The sequence below is a fragment of the Capsicum annuum genome, chromosome 1 (genome assembly GCF_002878395.1).
Source record: "Capsicum annuum cultivar UCD-10X-F1 chromosome 1, UCD10Xv1.1, whole genome shotgun sequence".
Lineage (NCBI taxonomy): Eukaryota > Viridiplantae > Streptophyta > Magnoliopsida > Solanales > Solanaceae > Capsicum > Capsicum annuum.
This window is the reverse complement of record NC_061111.1, coordinates 2,557,634-2,579,662: the sequence shown is the minus strand read 5'-3', so window position 1 is coordinate 2,579,662 and position 22,029 is coordinate 2,557,634. Positions and strand designations below refer to the sequence as shown.

General features: G+C 31.7%; 3 protein-coding genes across 3 annotated transcripts; all 3 read left to right on the top strand.

Moving 5' to 3' along the window:
* The first annotated feature begins 3,592 nt into the window (after positions 1-3,592).
* On the top strand, positions 3,593-10,180 carry LOC107864348 (cation/H(+) antiporter 18). Its single transcript, XM_016710701.2, has 4 exons — positions 3,593-3,792; positions 5,454-5,694; positions 7,720-8,721; positions 8,809-10,180. Exons 2-4 carry the CDS (start codon positions 5,500-5,502, stop codon positions 10,018-10,020), a joined length of 2,409 nt encoding a protein of 802 aa, XP_016566187.1. The 5' UTR covers positions 3,593-3,792; positions 5,454-5,499; the 3' UTR covers positions 10,021-10,180.
* Positions 10,181-16,254: 6,074 nt separating this feature from the next.
* LOC107840254 (dirigent protein 5) lies at positions 16,255-17,006 on the top strand. Its single transcript, XM_016684417.2, has one exon. The coding sequence runs from the start codon at positions 16,255-16,257 to the stop codon at positions 16,810-16,812; it is 558 nt and encodes a 185-aa protein (XP_016539903.1). The 3' UTR covers positions 16,813-17,006.
* A 2,153-nt stretch (positions 17,007-19,159) lies between these two features.
* LOC107852129 (disease resistance response protein 206) lies at positions 19,160-19,854 on the top strand. The gene has a single exon (XM_016697180.2). It carries the CDS (start codon positions 19,217-19,219, stop codon positions 19,784-19,786), a length of 570 nt encoding a protein of 189 aa, XP_016552666.1. The 5' UTR covers positions 19,160-19,216; the 3' UTR covers positions 19,787-19,854.
* Positions 19,855-22,029: the final 2,175 nt, after the last annotated feature.

Here is a 22,029-nt window from a genome sequence, read left to right as displayed (position 1 = left end):
GAGATTGTGAGGTAGATGAGAGCATTTGACGAATGATTAATATGTAGAAGAAGGAGTGAATTTAATTATGTTATGTGACAATTAAAAAGTGATGTGGAAAATATATAGCATATTTTTTTTAAAAAAAAAAAAGGGGTTGAAAATTTTTAACAAAGCAACTAACGACAACAGGGGTATATATAGTTCAAAACTTGATAACATGGATATATACATGACCCAAAACTTGGACGGTAAAGACACTGATAAACTAAACTTTTAATGAAGAATATATCTAATATCTCCTTTACAAAATTTAGGGTATATTTAACCCTTTTCCGTATTTTTAATTATACTCAAATATCTAACATGCAAAGCAACATCCAGTACAACTGGAATTTGGAAAGTCAAAAAGGCATATGTGGTTGAAGTCACAAGATTAATTAATTATAACTGCATGAAGTTTGAGTAGAAAAAAAAAAAGAGAAAAGAGAAATACTAAAAGACTCACGGACCTATATATCCATTTGCATGCTCTATAAATCACTTTATTTTAATATATATCATCCATCCATATATACATGTTGCATAAAGATAGATGCACATGAAATGACATGTTCATATTCATGACGTAGTAATAAAGTTTGAAAATGTGTTAATGATGTAGTAATAACTTTTTTGCACTATCAAATAATTCTAATATCATACTGCAAGCAACCTGAAAATATATAGAGTAATGTCTTATTGTATACTAATAAATTAAATTGCAGTAGTAGCTAGAAGTACACTAAAACTTTATATATACTGACGGTGTATTTTTTATTTTCTTTTAATTAACCTTTCCTAAAAACTCCTCTCTCTTTTGCAAAAAGGATGTTTACTATCCGAGCAATTCCCTTTTGTCATATACGGTGTATTACAAGACTTAAAATCACATATAGTTGAAACATCATTTCGGAAGAACTTAAAAGAGAAGATTTGGTTGACAAATTAAAATATAGATGGATCAGAATTATATTCTTGGTTTTTCAATTTTATAATTTCATCTGCTTCTTTTGTCAAATGTCATGAGATACTCGAGCATCCACTGTAGCCAATTCAAAAAATTAGAAGAAAACACAAACAAAAAAAAAAAAAAAAAAAAAATCATGCATAAGCAACAGTTGTATTATCCATATATCATTTTAAAAATAAATAAAACCATCCATTTAAGTTTTCGAAGGATGTTTAATTTGGTATCTGCTTTAGGGTCCGACAAATATAGATTCAAGTCGAAAAATCCCCGTTCAAAGGTGACATGGAACTATTCGACAAAATACAAACTATTCAGGTCGTTATTATTTGAGATCAAATATGCTCTTTAAATGGCCGAAGCTTAACATCCGATAATACCACACATCTCACAATTAAAGATTAATTTTTTAAAATGGATAATTAATTTAAACATTTTACATAGTTCCGGAGCAAATTTGACTCTTTTGCATGTTTAATTCAAGAAATACCACCTCATTAATTTGAATCATTTTGATTCTTCAAATTTTTAATATCATTTCTACTACTTTTGAGACATTATCCTTTTGGGTTGAATTTATTTAAGATTGTCCACAGGCATAATGTGAACTTTGTAAGTAGCTTATATTGTGGTATACTATATTATACTTTTCACAATTCAACAGTCTATAAAGTACTGCATGTGCTCTTGAAGTTGACTGGCAAAAACATGCACCTTGCTTCTTTTACTTTTCTAACATTAAACAACTTTCTTTGTGCAAACATAACACGTATAAAAAAGCAGCCGGGTGCAGTAAAATTATCGTTATGCGTAATATTCGGGAAAGAACCCCACCACAAGGGTGTATATTGTACGTAATCTTATTTTGTATTTCTGTTAGAGGCTGTTGTGTATATTGTATGCAGTCTTATCTTGCATTTCTGTCAATGGCTGTTTTCAAGGCTCGAACCCGTGACCTCCTAGTCACATGACAACAACTTTACCAGTTACTCCAAGGCTCCACTTGAAACACAACACATAACAAGTTAGGAAAAAAAAGAAGATAATTTTGACCATCAAGTATGATAACGATCATAATTTAACCTCAAAGTATAAAGAAGAATATAATCAATTAATTTTATAAGTAAAAGGGTAAATTGAAATCTTACCCTTATATATATTATATCCAATAATCCAATACTTTCAAATTGTTTCCTTTTTAGATAAGTATCTTTAACGGTCTGATATATAAATATGTTCTTTGATTTGGTTTAGCTGATATTTTTGTCTTCTAATTTTATTTGTGTACAAATAGATATTTAAATTGTAATAAAATCAAATAATTAGACACATGCGACAAATTCCGTGAAATGCGTGCATCCTACGAGTCAAATCGTCTGAAATGCACACGGTCTACGCGTCATATCGTGAGATTTGTCACATAAAACGTGTGTGTTTAATTGTTCATTACTTATGCATATTTAAAATTGGATGACATATGTTAGCCGAGGCCAAGTTAATTATGCATATTTTTAACTATGTACGTTTTGACATAGATTTTTATTAGAAAATTGAGATTTGAAAATCTTAATTTTTGAAATTTGTAGGTATTTTCTTACTTGAAAAATATTTAAGGTTTTGTGAGTTGGAATTTCAAACCAACTTTTGGTACTTAAATATATTTAAAAAATTAATTATTTTTGTAATTAAATCTACCCTAAGATCTCTGGTAAATCTAACCAATAGTGCTAATATTTGAACTAATCCTAACACCGATTCATTTTCTTTCACTTATTGAGAAATTTAAAATCTCGAGCTAATTTAATATAGATACTCCATTCATTTTAATTATATTAGTGAGACATTTTTCTTTTCACACATTTATAAAATAATACATAAAAAGTAATTTTATTAATTCATCACATAGAATATTTTTTGGGAATTTTGCAAACAAGTATGAATATTTTCAAAAATAAATTTATTGCAAGAATAATACTCCCTCCGTTCCAAATTACCCGTCTTAAGTTTTCTAATTTGATTTCTCATTTTACTTGTCTTTTTTCATTAATCAAAAAGAGAAATTTTTTTTTCCATGTTTTACCCTTTGCATTAATTACTTTTTCTTCAAATTAAAATGTAAATATCATTTAATAGGGGTACTATAATAAACTACACATGTTATTAATTATTTTTCTTAATCAATGTGTCATCTGAATTTGAGACGGATAATTTAAGAAGAAGGGATTATGAAAAAAGTTTAGTTAATGCTCTCTTGATTTAACAAGGTGGCCAAAAGTCCAAGATAATTATTTTTAGTAAAATGACCACTAATATGAGGGAGACATAATATATCTCTATCTTAAATTTATTAATTTTCTTACATAGTTCCAAGTAGAGGGGACCTTGTTACTAGGGGCACTTGTGTTCAGTGGCGGAGCTACGTTTGCTCTACTCTAGGGATTTAGCCGAACTTTATTTGATGAAAAATTATATTATTTTTATATGGTCAAAAATATTAGTTCGTATATTTACTTCTGACTTTTCTCAATCAAAATCCTGGCTCCGCCACTGCTTGTGGTGAACATAAAGTTGGTATAAATAGCAATATAAATGTCCAATCTTCTTCTGTCTTCTCTTGTTTGGTTTGGTTTCAATATTTTTCTCCTCCTCCCTCTTCCATGCCAACTCTTCTATCTACCAAAAAAAACAAATGATATTTAACTCAAAGAGATATCTTTTTCCTATACCAAATTCTTTTGATTTCTAAAACTTGCTCACAGTAGTGCAGACCTTGTTGAATATTCAAATTACACAAGATTATTCAGGTTTAGTTTCTCTCTTTTAATTTATCTTATTTTTATATACTCATACATAGAGAATTGAGTTGATCACAATAACATATTTAGTATAAACTCACACCTCCATCGTATCAAATAATGGTTTAATTAGTTTGTTTATAGATTTCGAGTTTAAATTCTGAGTATAAAATTATTTACATAAAATACAGGGTGATGATGAAATTAAATGGAAAATATATCATTATGATGCAAACAATTAGGAAGGAAAATATATGGAGTAATTGAGGTGGCAAGGTTTGAGCAAATATGAATAAGCAAGAAAAAATAAAAACACGTATAGTATAAGGTAATTAATGAGTTTGGTTATAATATCATTTTTTGGTATATATAATTGTGGGGTGAGAGTTGGTCTACCAAAATTTATTTACTAGAAGCCAAATTAAGGTTTTAATGTAATGAGGTGTGGTAAGAGATTTTAAATTAGCGCGTTCAACTGAATTTAAATGAATTAAAATGAGTTAAATTGATAAATAAATGAATTAATTATTCGATGAAAAGTTATTTGGATTAAAACGAGGTAAAAAAGAGTTATAGCTCAACTTCTTCATCCATTACTAAGTTTTAATGTTCTAATTATTTGTTTTTAAGATTTTTAACTACCTAATAGAAAAGAATTCCTTTATCATGAATATATGTTCAAACAAAAAATATATTTTAAAATTATTTTGACAAAATGTTTTTACTATCAATTTGAATTATATATCGGCTTAATTTACGATGAGTTGAGAAGGATCAAAATGAACTAAGTTTTTACTATCAATTTCTTTCTTTAAAAATAAATAATTTTTTAACTATATAAATGAAAATATGTAGTAACTATTTTTGTATTTTTCAACAGTAATAAATTTTGAAAAAAGTTCAATGGTTAAATTTAGCGAAAATATTTGATGGATTTACTTCTTTTGCATGTTTTTTTTTTTTTTACTTTATACTCCCTTCGATTTATATTTTATGATGTTTTTAGTTTAGACACATTCTTTCAAAAAAAAAAAATCGCTCACTCCTAAAAATGGAAGAGGTCTTTTCATGAAATTATTACTCTTAGGCCTTAGCTAAATAGTATCTATTTGATATGATTCCTTATTTATGTAAATAATCACTTATCTAAATAGGGATAATTTTAAAAGAAAACAATTAATATCGTTTTAATTTACATATTTTATATATGAAAAATCAATTATTTTGAATTGATTATAAAATTTAAAAATATCACATATATACATCTTGCTCGGGAAAGAAAAAGATTAAATGTACCTGTCACTCTATATTGTAGACTCTTATTTCTCCATGCACATGCCTCCTTTTATTTAGGGTCTAAAAAGGAAAAAAAAAATAAAAAATGTAATAATATGAAAATAATTAGCAAATTGGTGTGCCGTTAATTATTCTTTCATCAAATTTAGTGACTTTAATCCAAATCAGCATTGGGTTAAGATTACATCATGTTCCAAATTTGATTTTAATCAGGAGTCCACTAATGTCATTTCATTAATCACATCCACTATCTATCTATATATGTAAGTACTACAGACATAACATATCAAGTAAGCAAAAATAAAAAAGAGACTATTTTATTTTTTCTAATCTGATTATGTTTTTTTTTTCTTGAAAATTTTCAAATTTTTCAGATAATAATAATATTTTTGAGTTTTGATCAAGTTGGGTTGTTTTATTATGGCTTCAAATGGAACATTGAATTGTCCATCACCTATGAAAGCAACTTCTAATGGAGTATTTCAAGGGGATAATCCATTGGATTTTGCACTTCCTTTGGCTATTGTTCAGATATGTTTAGTTCTTGTGCTTACTCGTGGTCTTGCTTATCTTCTTCGACCATTAAGACAACCTAGAGTCATTGCTGAGATTGTTGTAAGTATTCTCTCTATTTTGTGTTTTCGCTTATCCCATTATTTCGTTGTTGTTATTGCTCTTTTTTTTTTGTATGTTGTGTACTGTTTTCCGTTTCGCATTGTTTAGTTGTTGATACTGTTCTTGACTTCTTTCTTTTTGTATGTTGTGTACTGTTTACTATTTCGCATTATTTCGTTGTTGTTACTATTATTTTTTTCTGTACTGTTTTTCATTTTGCATTATTTCGTTGTTGATACTTTTCTTTCTTTCTTTCTATATGTCATGTACTGTTTTCCATTTCACATTATTTAGTTGTTGATACTGTTCTTGATTTCTTTCTTTTTGTATGTTGTGTACTGTTTTCCGTTTCGCATTATTTAGTTGTTGATAATGTTCTTGATTTCTTTCTTTCTGTATGTTGTGTACTGTTTTCCATTTTGCATCATTTCGTTGTTGTTACTATTCTTTCTGTCTGTATGTTGTGTACTGTTTTCCGTTTTGCATTATTTCGTTGTTGATACTGTTCTTGATTTCCTTCTTTCTGTGTGTTGTGTACTGTTTTCTATTTCGCATTATTTCGTTGTTGTTCCTATTCTTTGTGTACTATTTTCCATTTTGCATTATTTCATTGTTGATACTGTTCTTGATTTCTTTCTTTCTCTATGTTGTGTACTGTTTTCTATTTCACATTATTTCGTTGTTGTTACAATTCTTTGTGTACTGTTTCCCATTTCGTATTATTTCGTTGTTGTTACTATTCTTTCTGTCTGTATATATGTTGTGTACTGTTTTCCATAGCATTGTTTCGTTGTTGTTACTATTCTTTCTGTCTGTATATATGTATGTTGTGTACTGTTTCCCATTTCAGATTATTTTGTTGTTGTAACTGCTCTTTCTGTATGCTATGTACCGTTTTCCATTTCGCGTTATTTTGTCGTTGTTACCATTCTTTCTGCATTCTATGTATTGTTTTCCATTTCGTATTATTTCATTGTTGTTGATGCTTTCATTTCTATATTCCCTTTTTCAAATCGATTTGGAAAGCTTTTTTAAGGTCTATGTTCAGTTTACCCTCCTCACTCACACCGCACTTCTGGAATAATTATGAGTAGTTGTGGTGGTGGTGGTGTTCGGGTCATCGTGTGTGTATCTTGACTAGTGTTTTGCTTTTCAATTCTCTTCAGTAAACTTATAAGTTGGGTGTACCTCGAATATTTTACCAGATACTTCTAAATCTCGGATTCTTTTTCTATTGAAATTTTTTGCGATTTCACGCACACAGTCTGTATTTTGTCGAAAATGGTGGGTACTTCAGTTGAAAAATGTGGATACTTAATAGCTCTCATTAGCACAAGTACTCAGTAACTCTATCTACCAATACAATGTGGAATAGGATGATTGATGTTATATATATTTATATATGTTGCTTATCTTTTGATAAAGGATATTTACATTGTTATCTTGAAAGTTCAGTGTTCTTGTTGCTTTTGTTAGTTTATACTATTAACTCAAAGCACATGGTCCCCTATTAATTTTCTATCAAATGTTAAGGTACCTAAATGATTTATTAGTGATTTGCCATTAAAGCAAGGCTTTTTTGATGCCTTTAACTAATCATAAAGTATTTGATATGCTGCTGCTGGTTAAAATGGCAGTCGAAAACCACCCTAAAGACCAGTTGTTTCAGAAAAATTCAAACTTTGAACTAATCTTGATGGAGAAGTTGAACAGTTGTTTAAGATCATGATGAAAAAATTATATGAATTTTGCTCGATGTGAATTAGTTGTCGTACTGTAAATCAACCAATTAGCTGTCTTAACGCAAAAGGACTTAACTAGAATTTTTTAAGGAGTGTATTAGAGATGAACTATCTTAGATTCATGTCACTAGTTATGAGTCTAAACCGTTTATTTTGTAATGTTATAGAAGAATGTTTGAATTACAATTGTGTTATGGCACCATAAGAACATCCAATTATAACAGTGATTGTTACTGCTTTTTAGTGCAAGAAATTGATTTGATCTGATATTTTATCTTGTTAGGGAGGGGTTCTACTAGGACCGTCTGCTTTAGGCCGCAACCAGAAGTATCTGCATGCTATATTTCCACCGCAGAGCCTGACAGTGCTAGACACATTAGCCAATTTTGGACTCTTGTTCTTTCTTTTCCTCGTTGGATTGGAGCTAGATCCAAAGTCCCTTCGTCGGACTGGAAAGAAAGCTCTAAGCATTGCCCTTGCAGGAATCAGTTTACCTTTTGCACTAGGAATTGGGACATCCTTTGTTCTCCGGGCAACTATTTCTCAAGGAGTTAACCAAGGCCCTTTTCTGATCTTCATGGGAGTAGCGCTTTCTATTACTGCCTTTCCTGTTTTGGCTCGTATCCTGGCTGAACTCAAACTCTTAACAACAGATGTTGGTCAAATGGCTATGTCTGCTGCAGCTGTCAATGATGTGGCTGCATGGATTCTACTCGCTCTAGCTATTGCCCTATCAGGTGTTGGTCGTTCTCCTATTATTTCGTTGTGGGTCCTTTCATGTGGGACTGGTTTCGTGCTACTCTGCATATTGATTGCCCCTCGTATATTCAAATGGATGGCTAGACGTTGTTCTGAGGGTGAGCCAGTGGACGAAAAATATGTGTGCGCTACACTGGCAGCTATTTTGGCTGCCGGATTTTTGACTGACATGATTGGTATTCATGCCTTGTTTGGGGCTTTTGTGCTTGGAGTTCTTGTTCCAAAGGACGGGCCTTTCGCGGGTGCTCTGGTGGAAAAAGTTGAGGATCTCGTGTCTGGTCTATTCCTTCCTCTCTACTTTGTGTCTAGTGGATTGAAAACGAACGTAGCCACCATTCAAGGGGCTCAATCATGGGGTCTTCTTGTTCTAGTCATAGTTACGGCGTGTTTTGGGAAGATTGTTGGCACTATTGTGGTGTCACTTCTGTGCAAATTGCCCGTCCAAGAGGCTGTAACTATCGGTTTCTTGATGAACACCAAAGGTTTGGTGGAGCTCATTGTTCTCAACATTGGCAAAGATAGAGGAGTAAGTTTCAGCTTGATTACACTTCGTTTTTGATTTACTACTTGTAGCTCTGTAGCATCAGTTTTTGACTGATGATCGGTTTTGTAGGTACTTAATGACCAGACATTTGCCATCATGGTGTTGATGGCTCTCTTCACGACGTTCATCACGACACCTATAGTGATATCAGTGTATAAGCCAGCAAAACTGGCTGTGACAGCATACAAACACAGAACTATAGAGAGGAAAAACACGAGTAAACAGCTCCGAATCCTGACCTGCTTCCACAGCTCAAGGAACATTCCTGGAATTCTCAATCTCATTGAGGTTTCTCGGGGTATTGAGAAGAGGGAAGGGCTTCGTGTCTATGCGATGCACCTCATGGAGCTTTCAGAAAGGTCCTCGGCTATATTGATGGTCCACAAGGCTAAAAAGAATGGACTGCCCTTTTGGAACACTGAACAGGTGCAAGATTCAAATCAAATTGTTGTAGCTTTCGAGACTTTCTCGAATCTGAGTAAGGTGTCTATTCGACCAACTACTGCAATCTCACCTATGAACAGCATGCATGAGGACATAGTCGCTAGTGCAGAGAGAAAAAGGGTTGCAATGATAATTCTCCCGTTCCATAAGCACCCAAGACTCGATGGACATTTGGAAACAACCCGAACTGATCTTAGGCATGTGAACAGGAGAGTTCTTCAGCATGCTCCATGTTCAGTTGGCATATTAGTAGACCGGGGTCTCGGTGGATCTTCTCATGTATCCTCAAGTAATGTTGACTTTTCGGTAACTGCCTTGTTCTTTGGGGGCCATGATGATCGCGAAGCACTTGCTTATGGTGTGCGCATTGCTGAGCACCCTGGCATTAGTTTGGTGGTGGTCCGGTTCATAGTGGATCCTGAAGTTAACGGGACAAGTGTCAAGGTGGAAATGAATGAAAAAACTATCCCCAAGGCTCAATCTGATGACGAGGAGTTCCTAGCTGATGTGAAGCAAAAATCATCTATAGATGGATCTATCAAATACGAGGAGAGGATGGTGAAAGATGCTCGAGGGACTATAGAAGCAATCCGCGAGTACAATCTCTGCAATCTGTTTCTAGTTGGCAGAATGCCCGAAGGACAAGTAGTTATAGCATTGGATAAAAAAAGTGACTGCCCTGAATTAGGATCTTTGGGAAATTTATTGACATCGCCAGAATTTTCAACTACAGCATCGGTGTTGGTGGTGCAGCAGTATCGCAACCAGTTACCTCAAGAGTCTCTCAGTTCTTTGAAGGAAGGAGAGTCATCAGATGCCGATTGTGATTCAGAATGAACGTCGAATTGCTAGCAGTTCCTCAAGCTTTTTTAAGTATTCAATGTACAGTAATATATAGATCAAGAATGAAATATCAACTAAGAAAGAAACATTACTAGTACTCTTTAAGTCTTATGAAATATCAAGTTATTTGCCAATTAAATGACATTTGCATCAATGTTTACTGTTCCTTTATGTGATTCAATCTTGTTGCTTAATTATCTTCTGTCTGAAATGTGGACTTTCCTCATCTAGATTCTAAGGTGCCAACATTTGAGCTGCTTCGTCTAGCAGCATGACACTTGTATTGCTCTCCCACAACCACGCGTCATATTCTTTCGGAGTTCCCTCCAAGAAATATAGCATACTTTCCCCATCCCATCACGTCAATACCACGATCCTCTTATACATTCTCAATATTGGACGCAAATATGAGATAAGAAATAAGACTAAGATGTGGAATAGTGGTATTGATTTCAACCTTGTCATTACCTTATAACTCTTCCTCTTGCTCATAACTGACATTGTCCTTGTGTCTCATAATTTTTGTTAACAACTTTAATGAATAATGAGGTTCACACTTCTGACCAATTTTTTGGAAAAATTACCTAAATAAACAACATAAGTTTCTAAACTTCTTAAAATTCCCCCTTACTTAAATCCCAACATTTCATATTTTTTTGTAAAGTTGAGATGCAAGTTAAAACCTACAATTAAGAGTCGATTCTATACCAAAAATAACCCACTTCTTCTCCTCTCTGTACGCCGCAATTTTTGGTGCAGTATCTATCAATTTTCTTCATCTAATTCAAAACTTTGAAGTAAAGTAATTTCTCTTCCTAAAATCAGGTTCTATTTCTTCTAATCTTTTTTAATTTATTTTTTTTTCAAAAAAAAATATTTTGCCCATTTCTTTTTATAGTGAAATTTTAGTGTTTTGGTTGACCAATTTATTTGATTGTTCATTTTTTAGGCTTCATTGTTTGAATTACCATTATGAATAAAGATTTGGCACCTTCTTTTAGTCTTGGATTTTCTTAATTAGAAAGTATCAAAGAATCTCAAGAAGTTGTAAACTTCATTCCCGAAAGTTTTGATTACGAATTTGTTGGCTTTGATGAAAATAGATCAAAGCACAAAAATGATCCCCAAACTATGAAGAAATTGCGGCAAAAGCATGATAAGAAACAAAAAAAAAATGTGGTTCTAAGAAAAGGGGATCCAATAGTCTGGTAAGTAAAACTTCCGCCAAGAGGAGAAGAATTGTCGAAACAATTTTCAGATATTAGCTTCCCAAGGTAATTGCATGTTTAGATCTGTTGAATATTAGGCCGAAATACATATTTTGACTTGTGTGATACGTTTAGAAATTCATTGCTTGTATGGTTTTATGGTTGCCAATTTATATGTATCTTGTATTTTTGATGTTTTATTGAATTTAATATGACAAAAGATACAAGTTCATAAGTACATAGATACATGTTACGTTGACTTGTATCTATGAGTTATTGTTAATGCTTTGATTTGTATCTAGTGTTGATTAAATTTTTATGAAAGTCTTATGAAAAGAGATGCATGTTTTTTCTTCTAAGATACATGTTTTTCTTTATAAGATACATGTTGTGTTAATTTGTATCTATGACTTACTGTTAATGCTTTGAAATGTATTTAGTGTTGTTTAAATGTTATTGAAAGTCGTATTACACAAAATACATATTTTTCTTCTAAGATACATATTTTTAAAGTTTAAAGATACATTTGTGTTATCTTGTATCTAATGTATGACGTTCTTAGAGTTTTTGTATATATTGTAATGTCTCAATGTAGATTTATTGCGTCTCAATTAATTTTATCATTTATATTTTTTTGTTTTACGTGATCTGCTAGTATACTGTAGAGTGGTCTGAGTTTGTTTTTTTCGGTTACCTGTATTATTTCTTGGATAGATTAGGTTGATTGATATCTCTCTACGTTATTTTAAAATTTGTTTAATTTAGTGTAGCCTGAGGTTTTTGTAAGCATGTATTGTATTTGTGTATAGCTTAATGTGATTCTTTGAAATATTGTGGTGACATTGGAGCTTGACTCAACTGTAGTCTCATTGATTATGAATGTGTTATTTTAGATAAGCCTGAGGTTTTCCTAAAGCATGTCTTGTCTTTGTTTATATCTTGACCTGATCGTTTGGAATACTGTTGTGCCATTGAAGCTTGATGTGATACTGTAGTCCCATTGATTGTGAAATTTGTTATTTTAGAGCAGCCTGAACTTTTTAGATATATTGTCTTCGTGTATAGCTTGACGTGATACTGTAATTTTAGAGCAGCCTAATTTTTTTTTGCGACTTTGTGGATAGCTTGATGTGTCATCACTTATCACTCTATTATTTTGAAATTTGATTATTTTAGATCATGTTATTCTATAATAATCAAATTTCAAAATCACAGGGAGTGATGAGATCATGTTAAGCTATACATAAAGAGAAGACAAATATTTTTAAGAGAACTCATGCTTAGGCTCAAAGATTGCAAAGCCTCTATAAAAACTCAGGCTGCTCTTAAGTAATCAAATTGAAAATTGAGCGACGGCACCATAGTGTCCGAGAAGGTCATCTTAAGATGTGACTTCTTTATTTTAGTAAAACTATAAATTAGTAGAGCTCTATATCCTTCAACCAATCACCTATAAATCATAAACTAACACCATGATGTTGTTAGTAGATGTTGAAGGAGATAGAGGTTCAGTAATTTATAGCTTGTAAAGGGATATGTGCAACTTTTTCCTTGATGAATTATGAGATGATTCGTCTTGTAAGATAATTGTTATTAACAACATCAGTGCTAATTTAGTCTTGGAGCAGAATGGTTGTGCATGATTTGGTGCACCCTTAATTTATTTTATATTAGATACATAATAACAAAACATGTATCTATCTATATTAATATGTATCTTGTTCATTATTTGAAGCAATTTTCAATCACTTGCATTAATCACATTAGATACATAAAATATTTAATTTGTCTCTCTTTCAGTTTTAATCATCACAGTTGGCTGATGTATGATATATTACATTTGATTGCAATTTTAACAACATCTAGATGTCATCATGTACTACCTGAGGAAGACGTATAAGAACAAGAATTTTTCAATCAAGAGATACACTACCGCAGATTGCTTTTTCAAAGTGTACTATATGCCGAGTATCTGAGCGAGGGATTAGATATTCCATCTTCGGGAATTGATGCCCATCGTCTGAGATATGCTAGTCTTTTGTGCAAGTACGGATCTAAAAAAGTGGAGAATGGATACTTTAGTGAGAATGACAATCCACCAAGGCCAATTAGTTGGCTATTGAAAACATTGTTGATGATATAAACTTTGTTGATGTTTTGATGATGTTAGTAGTGTTTAGATAAACATACATTAAGTTTCTTTAATGATTAATTACTTCTATCTGCATTAACATTCTAACGAAATGCTAAAGCATGTAAAGTAAGTTTCTTACCATATTATATGTATCTATTGTAAGGAAACATGTTTTACTATATAATCATAGTAACCAACAAATTAATACATTTTTATATATCTATAACCCCTTTTTGTTAATAGGATTACATGTATGACTCTAACCTGCATAACAAATTAAAGCAGAACTTATATTACTATATCTTAATAATATTGACAAATTATATTTTACAATCGATACATATTTTGTAAATTTGTATCTATAAATTTAAGGGAGATATATCCTATAAGAATGTATATATTTTCTATCATTTATTATGGCAGAATTACGGATAGACTATTTAATAACATTGTCAGTTCAATATATCTTAATTTCTAATTGATGTGTCACGATAAAATACATCATGAAAAAATATATAACTAATTAATAAGGGAACAAAACCGCTATTTATTTTGACAAAATGTCTTTCTTAAAATTTTATGAAAAACAAGAATATGTATTTAAAAACTCAGCAACATCCTGAGGAACTACTCAACATTATTCATCAATTAACCACATTATCACTCCTCCTTTGGAAAGAAGTTGCAAGTGCGCCTGTTGTGACCTTCATAACCACATCTCCTGCAATAATTATTGCTTGATGTTATAGTTTCACTTGATTTCTTGTGCCTGTTTTTCTTTGGCCTTGCAGGTGAACGTTTGTATTTAGGTGGTAACACAACTTCATCTATAGCTTCTTGTGGCACAATTCAGTCCTTCTTCTAGGACATAGCTGAATCAATTAAAACAAAACTTCAATTTTTTTACCTTGAGTTACTATCAAACAACAGAGTACTAGATACATATACCTCACAAACTTGCACAACATGTATCTAATGTAATACTTTTATGATTTCTTCGTATATAGATATACATTACACTAAAATACAACGAGATACATAATTAGACATCAATCTATAAACTTAGATACAAGATGAGCAAAAAGTATCTTTTAGCATAAAAATGTATCTCGGCCTAATTAACATAACATCATAACATTATTGTACAGGTTAATAACAACAGTTGATACATAGAAAGTCACAATATACCTTTTCTTGTCCGATCTCTTAGCATAGAAATTGAAGGAATGCTCAATTGCAAACCTTGTCATAACCAAAATCAGAGTATCCTTATCCTTGTAGATTTGCCAAACCTTAACATCACTATGTTTGCAGTCAGTAATGATCTTGTTCCTCTTCCTATCTAATAAAGGCAAAGGAGCAGTAGAATTAGATTTGTAACTAATTAATTCCGCAACTCTTTCTGATGGACTCTCCAAACACATTAAGGCACCAACATTCCCATCAAACAACATTTCACTAGCAAACTTATCTAATATAGTGATGATGAGTGGATACGTCTCAAAATCACGCTCAGTTTTCTTAATCTCGATATACAGCTTCACACTCATTTCGTTACAAATCAACTACGGACAAGCATTTCCTTCAACAATATAATGAGCCTCAATTTTTTTCCTGATTTCATCGATTTTCAGTTCTCCGGCAATTGTCGAAATTAGTTTTTCATAAGTAACATGTTCACTGATCAGAATTTTATCGCTCTTATAGCCCACATAATTGAGTTCGTTAACCCAAACACCAAAACAACGTAACAAAACTGAAATATTCATTTCAAATAATCAAACAAAATTAATAAATCAGAAAAAAAAGAACGTCTGAAACTTTTGAAGAAGCCGTAAAATTGTTTGGGTATTTCCAAACAGATTATGAATGTTGTTTTTTATTAGAATAGTGGAATAACAAAGATAATTGCCATAAATCGTAGGATTTAATTTTGTTTTAACCATAATTAGTTAGATTAAGTGCACTTTTAACGCTAATTTATCCGTTACATCCCTTAAAAAGTGTCAGTTAGTTTACTTCAAACATGTATTCCTTATATGTATCTAAATTAATTAACATGTATCATTAACGGTCAAATATTGAGATTTTACAAGATTTTAAAAAATTTGGGACTCTTAATAATTCCTAGGAAACATCTCGTTATATGTGTTGACAATATGTTGAACTCAGCCCCTTTGCTTCACTTGTTGACCCAAATTCTGGTATAAAATTCTCTTGCTATCTATTGTGGGCCTAATTTTACATGCTTCTAGCTAATCAAGATTCCTAGAGTATGAGGAAGTGTAATAGGTTCAATTGTCCAAACTAAGTTAATAACCAATTAAGAGGCTATAGGTCATGCTAGGCTGAAGTTTTCTTTTTCTTTTTTTGGTTTAACTATATTTTTTCGAAATATACTGGCCCGATTAATCCAGCTTAAAGCGTGCAGGGCCCATAAAAGGGAAAGCGATTCCTAGCACACTACTAGAAAACACACTGATGAAAATTTATCGGAAATTGGTTCATCGAAAATGCCATATTTCCGATAGACTCTCCATCCAAAAGGCCATATTTTCGATGGCGTTCTGACATAAGCGTCCATTAAAAATTCACTTTTTTTCAAATTGTGTATTAATCAGCTTGGCAGCTTTGTCTTATTTGTTAGAATAACTAAACATTTCTTACTACATTTGTAAGATTTTCATGTATGAAAACACTAAATAAGACAAGTCGAATGGTGAATTTTCTAGACATGACTAAAAAAAAGTTTTCCATATAGAAACAAACAAATAAAATTTCTCCAAATATTGAACTAAGCTAGTAAAGTATATTCGTGATCACAGTCTTTTAATTTGCACTATATAAACTTTGATTAAATCACTTAAATCTCACAACGATTAAACCATGGAGAAATTTTCTTGTTATTTCAAGATCCTAATTTTTATTATACTCATCACTTCTTGTTTTCTCATAGCCAATTCTAAAACCCTAAAACCCAAAAAACCATGCAAACAACTTGTCCTTTATTACCATGACATCCTTTTCAACGTAACAATAACAAATTCTGCAAATGCTACCTCTGCAAATGTCTCGAACCCTCCTAATGTCCTAGGAGATTACAATTTTGGGATGTTAGTAGTTTTTGACGATCCAATAACAGAAGATCAAAATTTGGTGTCAACACCTGTTGCGCGAGCACAAGGATTTTATTTATATAACATGAAGAGTAAGTATAATGCATGGTTTGCTTATACTTTGGTGTTTAATTCAAGTGAGTATTGTGGTACATTAAATATTATGGGGGCAGATATTATAGACCAAAAAACTAGAGACTTAAGTATTGTTGGAGGGACAGGAGATTTCTTTATGGCTAGAGGTGTTGTAACATTTAGTACTGATGCTGTTGAAGGATTGGGGTATTTTCGTCTCAAAATGGATATTAAGTTGTATGAATGCTATTAAATTGTATTTTCTTAAACATTTGAGTTGAGGGTCTTTGGAAACAGTTTCTTAATTTGGTAAGGTCTGAGTACACTTTATTCTCCCCAGACCTCACTTATGAAAGTGATTTACTGGGGAGTAGTACTTCCTCCGTGTGTTCCAGTACTTCATGCGTTTCATTTGTTTGTCTAGTTCTGACTTGACAAGAAATTTAAGAAGCTAAGAAATTTTTTGTGGTATTATAAATTAAAGATATATCAAACATATTAAAATTAAATGTTTTTACTCTTGTAATTTTAAACAAGTCATATGAAAAGTAAATTAATTAAAGAGCCGTAAAAAATGAAAACATGTATTTTTTAAAACAAATTAAAAAGAAGGAAAAAACAAATCCAAACAGATGAATTAAGTAGTATCCATACTTCAGTTTTTTTTCCAATATATATTTTCAATAACTGTTAGAAAAATGGTTGGTGAAATTGACAAGACACAAGTTGGCAAGCTTACCTAATAATTATTATACGAAGATCTCTTCTGTTACTATCGGTTTGATAAAGTCTAACGCTACCTATGATTTTATAAGTACTAAATAATGAGTAAAAATGTGGTTAGCACTTTGATTCTCATTTTTAACTAATTTTATATTGATTTTATCGTTGGATTTAAGCTTTCTTAATTGATAAATTGGATACCTAATTTTTACTAACTCTGTACTACTTCTTTCCTTTTCAAAAGCTGTTGTTTTCAATTAGAAGACTTAAAAGTTTGATGCTCCAATAATAATTTTTTAACATTAGGTGACCCCATAATATAATTGATTAACCAGCATAATTCGATTATAATTTTACACTTTGATGATCTAACTAAAGATTTTTCTTTCATCATCAGTGAATTTTCATTTGGTAGAGAATTTTCATTTGGTAGAGAATTATATATAAAGTTTGAGATACTGTTAATGATATGATGTATTTGGATTTTGGAAAAACATGTAGACTAGTAGAGGCGAATTTAGGATTTGAAGAGCGCGTGTGCACCATTATCTTGATATAAGTGGTCAAGAATCTTCCAATGACGGCTAAGTAATAGTGTCGTCGTGTCTGACTGACTGATCGATAGAGGCTTAAGCAATGACGAAAATATAAATATATAGACCAAAATACCTTAGTTGAATTATATTCCATTCAATATGTCATGATTTATTTTCCTTAATTCTACTTTATGATTATATGGACTAACATGGTCGGCCTATGATGCCTATCAGTATGTGTGGTTGTACTGACCCTACTCATCTACATTCCTTCTTGGGGTGTAAACTGGATGCAAGTTAAGTTTGCAGTTACTAGATGGATGACAATAGTCAGCACTAACTTTTGCACTTTCTTCCTGGCAGATGTTCGAGTCTTTGTATTATTCATTTTATTATCAGTCTATGTTGTAGTAGATAGCTCTTGTACATGTCTGGCCAAGTCTTGAGCTAGTGAAGGACATTTGTAATAAGTTTTTGAAAAACTTTATTTATTAATATTTAATTTACTTTATATTTTCTTAAAAACAGAAGTCTTCCGCATATTTATAATTGGGTAATAAGGGTTCTCCTAATTACTTAGAATAGCGTAGGTGCCCGCACGATCCGTTAGTCTGGATCGTGACATGTTCATTTCAAGTCAAACAGTGAAAGAAAATGAAAATTGATGGATTTTAGACTTTAGAGTTTAGACGTCATAACCAAACAAATATTACTGTGTTTGGAAAAAGTGTGAACTTGAACTTGAATAAATAACTATAACTATTACTATATATATATTGAATAACCATAAAAATTCATAAATTTTAAAACTCTTGAATCTATTTGTTAGTTAGTAGCTACCATGAAAACATGGGCGACCTATACATAAATTTTGGATGCTCCGGCACCCACTAAACTTGACGCGGAATACGTATAATTATATAAAAAATATATAAAAATGGGTATAAATTATATAAAAGCACTCACTAAACAAGAAATTAATTAGGTGCACTGGCATTTAGGTTGATCTTAAGGCTCTCCATTAGTAGGTGTGGTCGGGTTCAAACCTAGTTGAGGTAGTTCTTTATTTTTTTGCTGTAGTAAGCACCCACTTTACTTAAATCCTGGGTCCGCCATTGCATGAAAAGATTCTACCAACATAGACTTGAAGATAGGGAAAAGAACAATATCCATACATTTTAATTTGTCTTAGTTTTTACGTCTTGTACTACATGGAAAATGGAAACACTAGATCACTTAAAAGCCAAGCTTTTAAAATTTTTGGACCATTCATTTCCTGTTACATGACAACAATTGGATCCAAGAAATTTGGGAAAAATAATCTTTATATAAAGAGATGATATTAAAAAGACATACCTTCAATCCAAACCAATATAATAAACCATTTTCTTTATCAAAATGGCATCCAAAAGATTCAATTGCATAGCCAATTTATTTTTCCTTTTCATTATTATAAGCTTCTCCATAGTTGAATCATCGAATAAAATTCGTGCACGCCGGCCCTGTAAAACCCTAACTTTTTATTTCCATGACATAATTTACAATGGTGAAAATGCCAAAAATGCAACATCAGCTATAGTAGGAGCACCAGCATGGGGAAATTTTACAAAATTGGCTGGACAAAATCATTTTGGAGATTTAGTTGTATTTGATGATCCAATAACTTTGAATAATAACATTCATTCAAGTCCAATTGGAAGAGCACAAGGTTTTTATGTTTATGATAAAAAAGAAATATTTACTGCATGGTTAGGGTTTTCATTTGTTTTTAATTCAACTGAACATAAAGGAAGTATTAATTTTGCTGGAGCTGATCCATTGATGAATAAAACTAGAGATATTTCAGTAATTGGTGGCACTGGTGATTTTTTTATGACTAGAGGAATTGCTACTATCACTACAGATGCCTTTGAAGGTGAAGTTTATTTTCGATTATGCGTCGATATTAAACTTTACGAGTGCTGGTAATAATTTTATACATTACATTATTGTTATTATTGTTGTTGGTAATAATTTTATACATTACATTATTGTTATTATTGTTGTTGTTATAGTTGTTTTTTTCGGTTTTTTTTTTTTGTTGAGGGGGGGGAGGGCTTGGGGGTTGATATTGTCTCTTTCTTTGTGTTGGAGGATTTAATGTTGGTTAAAGATTACCAAGAATCCTATCCAATAATATGACGTTTTAATTTGATATTGGAAATTTATTGGTTCTACTAGTTCAGACTCACATAATATTAAGTTTCAACAAAAGGGAGGCGCGACCTCTTTCAAGGATTTCTTCCTTCTCGATCCGACTAACCTAATATCTTTAATTTAAAGGTGAAGGGATCCGCTTCATCCAACTACGATCGCGCTAATTAATTAGTACTTTTTAACTTTGGGATCTCCTCTTTTCTTGTTATTTTTTCCACCACTTCCAGCTTAGACATATGGTTAGTATAAAATTAGCACAAAAAACCTGCTTAATTTTTTATTAGTTTAAGTTCAAAAAATAAAATAAAGCTTGATTATGTAGGTAGAATGTCAGGACTCGTGCCGAGGTCCTGGCCGCGACGGGCATCCCGAACCATGAAGGCCCGAGAGATCCCTTAGCATGTGATCGTAAGCACAACTCATATAACATGACAATGCGGAAGATAAACTAAAACCACGGTAGTCCCATAAATAAACATATAATATAACTTCATAACATCGTATCAAAGAAAAGAAAAACCCAGATCCAATCTAAAACAGTCTACGGAGTCTCTACTGAACTGAAACAATAACCTGTCTAAATTGGGACAAGGCCTCCGGTCGGATCATGAACTGAGACAATGTTTGTGGTGGTTGGAAGGAGAGGTTATTGATTGTTTCTTTCTTTGTGTTGGAGGATTTATTGTTGGTTAAAGATTACCAAGAATCCTATCCAATAATATGCCGTTTTTAATTTGATATAATCATTTGATATTGAAAATTTATTGGTTCGACTAGTTCAGACTCACACAATATTAAGTTTCAACAAAAGGGAGGTGCGAGCTCTTCCAAGGATTTCTTCCTTCTCGATCTGAATAACCTAATATCTTTAATTTAAAGGTGAAGGGATCCGCTCCATCCAAGTACGATCGCGCTAATTAATTTAATTACTTTTTAACTTTGGGATTTCCTCTTTTCTTGTTATTTTTTCCACCACTTCCAGCTTAGACATATGGTTAGTATAAAATTAGCCAAAAAACTTGCTTAATTTTTTATTAAGTTCAAAAAAAAAAAAAAAAACTTGATTATGCAGGTCGAATCTTTCAGAAAAGGTTGGTATCTTATAGTATAAGCTTTTACGTTTTCGTTATTCACTTTTCTGTTGCCACTGTATGGTCAACTGTTTAATTTCTTTGGGAAATAATAATAATTAGGGAAACTAATTTGATAATTTTCATTAGTTGACATCTTAACAGCTTAAGACATTTTATGATAGTGATTAGTTGTATAATTATTTTAACCCTCAGCCTTTTAATCTAGAATTGTATAACTCTCAAACTTGACATGTTCAATTGTCATAAAGTAACGATAAAATTATCTGTACGTGACCTGTAGGTTATAGTTAGATTGCAAAATCAGCCACTAAACGTTATGTAGGGTAGGTTGTCTACGTCACACCCGATAAGTTGCGGCCCTTTTTCAAACTATAGATGAACACGAGATACTTCATGTATGGAAGTGAAATACGTACATCTTGAAATTGTGAATATTCCCAAAGTAATATCCTCTATCTCCTAACCCAACGAATTTGTGAAAATTAATTAATTAATATGAGTTGTGAATTGTGATTAATAGGAATCTTGAGTTCGTTGGATTCTTCTTCCACATGTTACATAAAGTAATATTAACCATGATCAAATAAACCTATTGCATATACTAGTTGCTAAATTGTATCTGTTTGTTAGTTGAAGGCAGGTTCAACAAATAGAAACAAATCATTGATATCGAAACTGAATATACATATGGCTAATTTATTAAAAGTTTAAGTTACATATATATATATGTACTGTACAGCAATTAATAGTGACTTTCTACGTCTACACCAAGAAAATATTTAGCGGCAATTAATTAATGATAACGTTTTTAGCAACAATTACTAGTGATAATCACATTTTAGCACTCTTTTTAAATGCCCCTAAAGCCATGGGCGGATCGGAACCACCTATATCAAAGGGTGGTCAGGTGCACATCCTTTG

What these genes read in the sequence shown, in the direction of transcription:
- LOC107840254 (XM_016684417.2), top strand. Translation starts at nt 16,255, where the DNA reads ATGGAGAAATTTTCTTGTTATTTCAAGATCCTAATTTTTATTATACTC.
- LOC107864348 (XM_016710701.2), top strand. Translation starts at nt 5,500, where the DNA reads ATGGCTTCAAATGGAACATTGAATTGTCCATCACCTATGAAAGCAACT. An exon ending in GAGTCATTGCTGAGATTGTT is followed by an intron (nt 5,695 to 7,719) that starts GTAAGTATTCTC and finishes TTATCTTGTTAG; the next exon opens with GGAGGGGTTCTACTAGGACC. An exon ending in ACATTGGCAAAGATAGAGGA is followed by an intron (nt 8,722 to 8,808) that starts GTAAGTTTCAGC and finishes TCGGTTTTGTAG; the next exon opens with GTACTTAATGACCAGACATT.
- LOC107852129 (XM_016697180.2), top strand. Translation starts at nt 19,217, where the DNA reads ATGGCATCCAAAAGATTCAATTGCATAGCCAATTTATTTTTCCTTTTC.